At 55.8% G+C, this 10,000-nt stretch overlaps 1 protein-coding gene across 1 annotated transcript in view; it reads right to left on the reverse strand.

Moving 5' to 3' along the window:
• The window catches only part of vav1 (vav guanine nucleotide exchange factor 1), a gene marked incomplete at both ends in the record, with an annotated part of 29,965 nt that overhangs the window by 19,590 nt on the left and 375 nt on the right, over positions 1 to 10,000 (reverse strand). The window contains 1 exon segment of the mRNA XM_084460295.1: positions 9,779 to 9,949. Within this exon segment, the coding sequence (XP_084316421.1) occupies positions 9,779 to 9,949 (171 nt within the window).

The following is a 10,000-nucleotide window of genomic DNA, read 5'->3' on the forward strand; positions in this document are numbered from 1 at the left end:
TTGAGGGAACACCTCTCAGGTGTGTTGAGGGAAGCTCAGGTATGTTGAGGGAACATCTCTCAGGTGTGTTGAGGGAACATCTCTCAGGTGTGTTGAGGGAACACCTCTCAGGTGTGTTGAGGGAACCTCAACGTGCCCTGGATCAGACATGTGGGATTCACACAGAATAGCTCATTATTGGTCTGAATCAAAGCAGGAAGTGAACGTCTTTCAGATGTGGTATGCTCGTTGGTTACTCAGCTGTTGCTCAAAGCGATGGTTACGTATTGTAACCCTAGTTCTATGAGTGGAGCGGAGCCCCACAGGGCTAGCTCCTATTGGCTAGCGAAACCCAGCTAGCTACATTGACTGAAGAAAAAAACATACACGCACCTGTGTCCAACCAGGTCCGGTGCACCACTGTATAAGCGGGCTACGCCCGCACATCTGCTCCTAACCGAAATTTTCAGCGAGCAGACTGCGGGGCAGCAAGTCTGTTCCCTGTGGGGCTCCGCTCCACTCATAGAACTAGGGTTACAATACGTAACCATCGTTCTATTTCGTGGAGCTCCGCCCCACAGGGCTAGCTCCTATTGGCATAAGCGGAGCTACACGACCGCACCATACACTCTTGCTGGCCCCAGTAAGGGAAACCAGTCAGGACACAAGCCAGGGCTCCAAGGCGAGACCATACTAACAGTTGATCCGACCCAAGCACTGGCCCCACCCCGCCACACTCAGTCTATCACAGCCGAGGGCAAGGAGAGGTACGTGGGGCGAGAGCTGGACCAAAGCGGTTACTCCGTAACAAGCCCGTCCCAGCCTCACACATAAACAGGAACGGAACGTCACTAGACGGGCCCGCTCCTACCTTAGCTGAACCGGTGAGACCTGAGTGAGTCACGTCTGCTTTCCTAGCAGGAAAAGACCCCGCGGCTCAAACCGGTTCTCCAGTAGCGGCGAGACCTGCCATGGTCAATTCTGACTCTTTCACAGAAGACCCGGCGACTCGAGCCGAACACCTACATGAAAAATCCTGTCTAACGCTGGCTCGCACCGGCGGCTGTGTTTAGCACAGATGACGCCACAGAGACAGAGGACATGGATAAAAGGTAATAACGGACAAAAGGAGACGGGGACGACCAAGTCGCCGCCGCACAGATGTCCTCCACTGACACACCATTGAACAGGGCAACTGACGTGGCCACACCCCTTGTGGAGTGTGCCCGAACAGCACCAGGCAGAGGACGACCCGCAGTCACGTAAGACTGGGCGATGCCCTCACAGATCCAATGGGAGAGACGCTGTTTCGACAACGGAGAACCCACCTTCCCTGGGCCGTGGCAAACCAACAACTGGGGGGTGGTGCGGACCGCAGCCGTGCGCTGGACGTAACACATCAACGCACGCACAGGACACAACAAATGCAGGCGGGCCTCTTCCTCGCTCGCATGAGGCGGAGGATAGAAGGCTCCCAGCTCCAAATCCCGTGCCCTATAGGCGCCCCGGACCACCTTCGGAACGAAAGATGGATCCGTGCGCAACACAGCTTTGCTCCCATCACCCGTGATGAGAAAAACTGTCAACGCCCTCAGATCACTGACCCGCTTGCCCGACGTCAGAGCAAGGAGCAGCGCGGTCTTAATCGACAGCCACTTGAGAGATATCCGCTCCATTGGTTCGAACGGCGCTTTACATAGCGCATCCAGAACCAAGAGCAAATCCCAAGGCGGCGCCGCAGCCTTACGCACAGGGCGAAGACGGCGCGTGCCGGCCAGGAAGCGTTTAACCAGGGGATGCCCGAAAACCGTAGTTTTGGCGAACCCCTCATGGCATGCGGAAATAGCACACGCATACACCTTGATAGTGGATGCTGCCAAACCGCCACCATGACCCATCAGGTGCTGAAGGAATTCCAAAATCGCCTCGACCGAGCATGACTCGGGAGCGAAGTCCCTTTCCTCACACCAACGCGCAAAAGCAGCCCATTTGCCAGAGTAAACCAAGGCAGTGGAAGCCGCGCGCGCGCTCTGAATTGTACAGATCACGGCCGGAGAGAGTCCCCTATCAGACAATCTCCGCCGTTCAAGAGCCAGGCCACCAGCGGCCGTCCCAAGACTGGAGGTGCGCAAATTGAGCCCTCCGCCTGGGACAGAGCGTTCGGCCAATGAGGGATGTGCCACGGTTCTACAGTAGTCATGGCCATCACTTCTGCATACCATCTCGCCCAGTGGCGGTCCGGCGCTATCAGTATCACTGATGCACCCTCTGACCGCACCCTGGCCAACAATGGTAAAATCAGCCCCATCGGCGGGAAAGCATACAGCAGCGCCCCCGGCCAGGGGGCATGCGCGAACGCATCCACGCCCAGCGGAGGCTGGTCCTGCTGTCTCAGAGAGAACCAGAGGGGACACTTCGCGTTCTCTCTCGAAGCAAAGAGATCCAACCCTGCTCTGCCGAACCGGGTCCAGAGCTGAGCCACTACCTGAGGATGTAGGCTCCACTCGTCCGGGTGAGGCCCGCCCCGAGACATCAGGTCCGCCCCGACGTTCAGACGGCCGGCAATGTGCCGCGCTGTCAGTGACCGGAGATTGACATGAGCCCATCGCCACAGCGTTACCGCCAGACGGTGAAGCGCTGGCGAGCGGACTCCCCCTTGTCGGTTGACGTAAGCTACTGTGGTCTGGTTGTCTGACCGCACCAGCACATCGCGCCCCTGTACCAGGTGTACAAAGTGGCGCAATGTTAGTAGCACCGTCTCCAACTCCAGGAGGTTGATGTGGCGCCGTTCTCCGACGGCCCACAAACCACCTACGGCCTGGGACAGACATGTACCACCCCAGCCGCTTAGAGACGCGTCTGTGAAGACAGCGACGTGAGCCGACACCCTGCCTATTGGAACACCGTGCGCTATTACGCGCCGGTCCCTCCAATAGTCGAGGTCTGCTGACAACGACCCCGGCATCCGCACAAGGCGCCGTCTGTGCCTCACAGGGTCCAGACGAAGCCGCGCGAACCATCTCTGCACGCCCCTCATGTGAAGAAGGCCCAGTGACACTACCACATGGGCGGCTGCCATGAAACCCAGAAGGCGCATGATCGACAGAACCGCGATCTTTCGAGAAGGACGGCAAACACTGAGACTCTTCTCCAGTGTTTCCCTCCTTGAATCGGATAGCCGTGCTCTCATGGCGCTCGTGTCCAGATTGATACCTAGGTAAACAATCTGACGGGCCGGCCACAGAGCACTCTTCTCCCAGTTGATTGCAAACCCCAGGTCGGTGAGATGCCGCACCACCGTGGCGGTATGCATCAGAGCCAACAAAGGCGACGGAGCCAGTACCAGCAGGTCGTCCAGGTACGCCAGGATCCTGATGCCCTGCCGGCGCAGTGGCCTCAACGCCGCCTCCACACAATTGGAGAAGGTTCTGGGGGCGAGCGCATATCCAAACGGGAGTCTGGTATATTCGTACGCCACACCCAGGTAGGCGAAACGCAAAAACTTCCGATGCCGATGAGCTATCGGTATGTGGAAGTAAGCGTCCTTGAGGTCTATGCTGGTGCAAAAATCGCCGGGAAGGAATGCCTCCAGCATTTGTCGCACCGTAAGCATATGGAACTTCAGACTCGCCACCGTTTTGTTGAAAAGGCGGAGGTCCAAAATTGGCCTCACGCCCCCCGTCTTCTTTGGCACGAGGAAGTAGCGGGAATAAAATCCCTCGTCCCTCTGGCCTGACGGGACCACAGTTACCGCTCCCTTCGCCATCAGTTCTGCAATCTCTGCTGACAGAGCGGCAGCCTGAGCGGGACGCGGTATCACTGTCTCCACTACGCCCATGAAGGGCGGTGGGGGGCAACAAAACTGAATGAGATACCCTTCCCGTAGAACACGCTGCAACCAGCCGTCCAGGAGACATCTCTCCTGCCAGACTGTGAAGCGGTTGGAAAGAGGTTGTGCCGGAGATCGCGGGAACAGATCGAGGAACCTGCCATAGTTCAATTTGGCCCTGACCGCCACCGGACAGCTGAGAAACTCTGCTGTCCTGGCCCAAGGCGGGCCACCCTCGAAAAGGAGATGAAAAATCCCCATTGGGAGTTCCATGTCCCTGAACAGCGCGAGAATGAATGGCATTCCTGTCAAGAAGCACTTCATTCACAAAAAGAGGAAGTGAGCCGACACCGTCCGCATTGCTAACAAGCCGCCGTCGCTCATCCCATTGAGAGAAAACGGCGGAGTGTTGCAATGCGGGAAGCCCCGCCTTCTCATTTGCATGATCTGGCAAGGTGCCGTCTTTCGCAGACCGACTAGACGGGACATGAGAGGCGGGCAGTGTTAAATAGCCAGCCGAGGCAGTAAACACGGAAGTATTCTCACTGACCGGTGAGCGTGAAAACTCTCTACCTGTCGAACACACAGGGAGAGGCTCGAACGCTCGGCCCGAATGAACGAACGCCGTCTGGGGGTCTAGCGCATCTTTTTCGCCGCTAAACCCCGCCAGCGGTCGGTCCCGAGAAAACTTCGAACAGGGCAGTACAGCCATAGCACTTGGCCTGGGCGCACACATCCCCTCTGTTAAAAACCCAACCGGTCTGTTTAGAACAGGGGCGGCGAGACCTGCCGTGGTCAAATCTGACTTTCTCACAGAGGACCCGGCGGCTCTAGCCGAATATATTACATTCGCTGAACCGGCGAGAGCTGCGCGCGTCACGTCTGCTCTCTTTGCAGGAAAAGACTCCGCGGCTCGAGTCGGTTTACCAGCTGCGGCGAGACCTGCCATGGTCAATTCCGACTTTTTCACGGAAGACCCGGTGGCTCTAGCCGAATACATCACATCAGCTGAGCCGGCGAGCCCCGCGTGAGTCACGTCTGCTTTAGCAGGAAAAGACTCCGCGGCTCGAGCCGGTCTCCCAGCTGCGGCGAGACCTGCCGTGGTCAATTCTGACTCTTTCACAGAAGACCCAGCGGCTCTAGCCGAGAACATTACAGTAGTTGAAAAGGGAGGAGATGCGGACTGCACATTACAACCAGCTTGATAACGTTGCATCGTGTTTGTTTTATTGAACAGGGAAACTTGCTCACCGCCGCTCTGAACAGAGCGTGGTGTGGGCACAACACAGTCACGCATCTTCACGCACCGTCAATAGGTGCGCCTCTTCCTACCCCAAGCCGGAGGCGGAGCGGTGGGCGCGCTTGAAGACGCCGGACCGGTCCCGGCACCCTGGGCGGGGTAGGCAGGGGGAGGTCGCGGGGGAGGAGCCGCGTGCGCAGTCCAGGAGCCCGGGCGAGCCGGTCCATGGGCCGTAGCGGGGCGGGACCCCGTGGCAGGTTGTTTAGTCTTGTGTGTCCGCCGGCGCTTGCTCCCAGTCGCGGCAGCATCAGCCGGAGCACGCGGACGTGCCGGCACACTGCGCTCCCCCGGAGCCGCGAGGTGGCGAGCGAGGAGGAGCCGGTCCTGCTCCTGGCTGCGACACTGCTCCAGGATTTTAGACACAGCTGCCCCAAACAACCCCTCCCTACTGACCGGCGAGTTGAGGAGGACACTCTTGCTTTCCTCGCGCAGACGAGTCAGGGAGAGCCATAGGTGGCGCTGCTGCACCACCGACGTGGCCATCACTCCACCCAGACAGGAGGCGGAGATTCTCACAAGCTGAGCCACGGCTCCGGCGGCTTCGGCCATCTCCGCTCTCCTGTCTTCATCCATAGAGGGGGGGGTTTGCTCCGTAGCTAGCTGGCCGATGTAAATGGCCAGCATAGCAATGGAGGAGGAGGCAGCCACGGCCTGCGCGGCCAGAGAAAAACCTTTGTCGGCCAAGGACAGGGTTGTCTTGTCTTTGACGTCCGGCATGAGAGGCTTCCTGGCCGAGCCCCAGGCGGAGGAACCAGGCACCAGGACCGCTGCAATGTCGGGTTCCAGAGGAGGAGAGCCGACAGCTGCTACGTCAGTCCAGCCGGTTACCCTCGTAGCTCTGCTGAACTGGCGAAGCGGACCTCTGATGGCCAACGGCCGCTCCCATTCAGCCTCGACGAACGCCTCCAGGTCAGGCATAGCCGGCAGGAGACGAGGAGCAGGCTGAGAGGGACGCCCGTAGCAGACGGAGCTCCACAGTGGGAGCCCCGTAGTCGCAGCAACCTCCGGGACGGAGATACCGAGGTGATGCGCGGCTCTCTCCAGCAGCCGGGGCAGGTCGCGATCGAAGGAACCCCGCCCCGGGAAGGAGGCGCCACTAGCCGTAGTGGCTTCCGACGCAGAGAGAACCTCGTCTTCCCCGGAGAGCTCATCCTCATCATCCGTAGGCGCGAGGGAGGTAATCGGGGCCGCCGGTTGTTGCGGGGGCGCGCCGATGTCCTCGCCGACCAGCTGGACCAGACCTTCAGTCTCCAGCGGCGGCGGAGCGAAGAAATGCGCCCGGAGCATCCTCTCCATGGGGTCCAGGAGGGCGCAGATCTCGCAGGCGGGGGACGGAGCCAGACCCGCTCTGGCGTGCTGCGGCCCCAGACAGCGGAAGCAGAGGTGGTGTCCCACGTCGCTGTAGCGGGAGCCGCAGACACAGAAACGATCCGGCGGATCCATCGGCACCGGCAGGGGGTCATCTAGGGACGCCGCCAGGTCCGCTTGGGTCCGCTGAGTAGACATCTTCTGATCTTCTCCAGTAGCAATGCGAGCTGAAAATTTCGAAGGAGCAGATGTGCGGGCGTAGCCCGCTTATACAGTGGTGCACCGGACCTGGTTGGACACAGGTGCGTGTATGTTTTTTTCTTCAGTCAATGTAGCTAGCTGGGTTTCGCTAGCCAATAGGAGCTAGCCCTGTGGGGCGGAGCTCCACGAAATAGAACTTTGCTTTAGTGCCATCATCTGTCAACATGACCAGACATGGTTTAAGCACGTACGCCAAGCAAGTAACTGTAACAATAAGGCCTGTTTCTTTTGTTGTTGTTGTTGTTTTGTTGTTGTTTTGTAGCAGTATTGCTAATGCAGGCGAGGTTGTTCTGCTGGATCCAGAACCATCTTCAGGTTTTACAACAAACCCAGTTTGTCAGTCAGTCGTTTCATGGACGGTGGCCCGCAAGACGACGCTGAGCTGCAGACAGACAGGTGTGTGTGTGTGTGTGTGTGTGTGTGTGTGTGTGTGTGTGTGTGTGTGTGTGTGTGTGTGTGTGTGCGCGTGTGCGCGTGTGTGTACAGGACAACACCCCTCTAATGGAATGTAGAGTTGCTATGAGAGACTACACACCAGAACTACACACCAGAACTACACACCAGAACTACACACCAGAACTACACACCAGGACTACACACCAGAACTACACACCAGAACTACACACCAGAACTACACACCAGGAACTACACACCAGAACTACACGCCAGAACTACACACCAGAACTACACACCAGGAACTACACACCAGAACTACACACCAGAACTACACACCAGGACTACACACCAGAACTACACACCAGAACTACACACCAGGACTACACACCAGAACTACACACCAGGAACTACACACCAGAACTACACACCAGGAACTACACACCAGAACTAAACACCAGGAACTACACACCAGAACTACACACCAGGAACTACATACCAGAACTACACACCAGAACTACACACCAGGAACTACACACCAGAACTACACACCAGAACTACACACCAGGAACTACACACCAGAACTACACACCAGAACTACACACCAGAACTACACACCAGGAACTACATACCATAACTACACACCAGAACTACACACCAGGAACTACACACCAGAACTACACACCAGAACTACACACCAGGAACTACATACCATAACTACACACCAGGAACTACACACCAGAACTACACACCAGAACTACACACCAGAACTACACACCAGAACTACACACCAGGAACTACACACCAGAACTACACACCAGAACTACACACCAGAACTACACACCAGGAACTACATACCATAACTACACACCAGGAACTACACACCAGAACTACACACCAGAACTACACACCAGAACTACACACCAGGAACTAAACACCAGAACTACACACCAGAACTACACACCAGAACTACACACCAGAACTACACACCAGAACTACACACCAGGAACTACACACCAGGAACTACACACCAGAACTACACACCAGAACTACACACCAGGAACTACACACCAGAACTACACACCAGGAACTACACACCAGGAACTACACACCAGAACTACACACCAGAACTACACACCAGAACTACACACCAGAACTACACACCAGAACTACACACCAGAACTACACACCAGGAACTACACACCAGAACTACACACCAGAACTACACACCAGGAACTACACACCAGGAACTACATACCATAACTACACACCAGGAACTACACACCAGAACTACACACCAGGCCGACTGGTTCTACTCTGTTCTGTTCTGCTCTGTTCTGTTCTGTTCTGTTCTGTTCTGCTCTGTTCTGCTCTGTTCTGCTCTGTTCTGTTCTGTTCTGTTCTGTTCTGTTCTGTTCTGTTCTGCTCTGTTCTGCTCTGTTCTGCTCTGTTCTGTTCTGTTCTGTTCTATAATATTCTGTTCTGTTCTGTTCTGCTCTGTTCTGTTCTGTTCTGTTCTGTTCTGTTCTGCTCTGTTTTGTGCTGTTCTATCCAATTCTATTGTATTCTAGTGTGCAGAACTAGAGTAATGGTTTGAAGGGTAAGGAGTATTCTATTGTATTCTAGTGTGCAGAACTAGAGTAATGGTTTGAAGGGTTAGGAGTATTCTATTGTATTCTAGTGTGTAGAACTAGAGTAATGGTTTGAAGGGTTAGGAGTATTCTATTGTATTCTAGTGTGTAGAACTAGAGTAATGGTTTGAAGGGTTAGGAGTATTCTATTGTATTCTAGTGTGTAGAACTAGAGTAATGGTTTGAATGTGAGGCTGCTTATGTCACTATACTGTATTATATATATATATATATATAATTGTTTACTTGCACAGTTGAGTGGATCAGCCTGACCTGAGACAGTACATCTCCCCGACACACACACACACACACACACACACACACACACACACACACACACACACACACACACACACACACACACACACACACACACACACACACACACACACTCCTCCTCCTCCCTCCTAAAAGGAACACCGGCAGAATGTTAAAAAAACACGTCTCCATGGTGATGCCCCCCCAGCCCTAATGTCTAGTGCTTCCTGTCCGCGTGGTGGAACAGGAAGTGGGAGCAGGAAGGAAAGGGTTAGCTCTATTGTCAGCTCCAACCCTCTGCTGCTAACGTACCACCTTCCTGACAGTCCCTCCTGTGTGTCCAGGGGCCCGGCCTACGAGCCTCCACCCTGACCTGGTCCTGGTTCTGATCCCTGACCTGGTCCTGGTTCTGATACCTGGTCCTGGTTCTGAACCCTGACCTGGTCCTGGTTCTGATACCTGGTCCTGGTTCTGAACCCTGACCTGGTCCTGGTTCTGATACCTAACCTGGTCCTGGTTCTGATCCCTGACCTGGTCCTGGTTCTGAACCCTGACCTGGTCCTGGTTCTGATCCCTGACCTGGTCCTGGTTCTGATACCTGACCTGGTCCTGGTTCTGATACCTGACCTGGTCCTGGTTCTGATCCCTGACCTGGTCCTGGTTCTGATCCCTGACCTGATCCTGGTTCTGATACCTGACCGGGTCCTGGTTCTGATACCTGACCTGGTCCTGGTTCTGATCCCTGATCTGGTCCTGGTTCTGATACCTGACCTGGTCCTGGTTCTGATCCCTGATCTGGTCCTGGTTCTGATACCTGACCTGGTCCTGGTTCTGATACCTGACCTGGTTCTGATCCCTGACCTGGTCCTGGTTCTGATACCTGACCTGGTCCTGGTTCTGATACCTGACCTGGTTCTGATCCCTGACCTGGTCCTGGTTCTGATACCTGACCTGGTCCTGGTTCTGATCCTGCCGGCTCCGGAGTGTGTCCTGGTGGGAGGGGGGGGTGTGTCCTTGTGGGGGGGGCGTGTCTTTGTGGGA

This window comes from Borostomias antarcticus (assembly GCF_949987555.1).
Source record: "Borostomias antarcticus genome assembly, chromosome: 31".
Lineage (NCBI taxonomy): Eukaryota > Metazoa > Chordata > Actinopteri > Stomiiformes > Stomiidae > Borostomias > Borostomias antarcticus.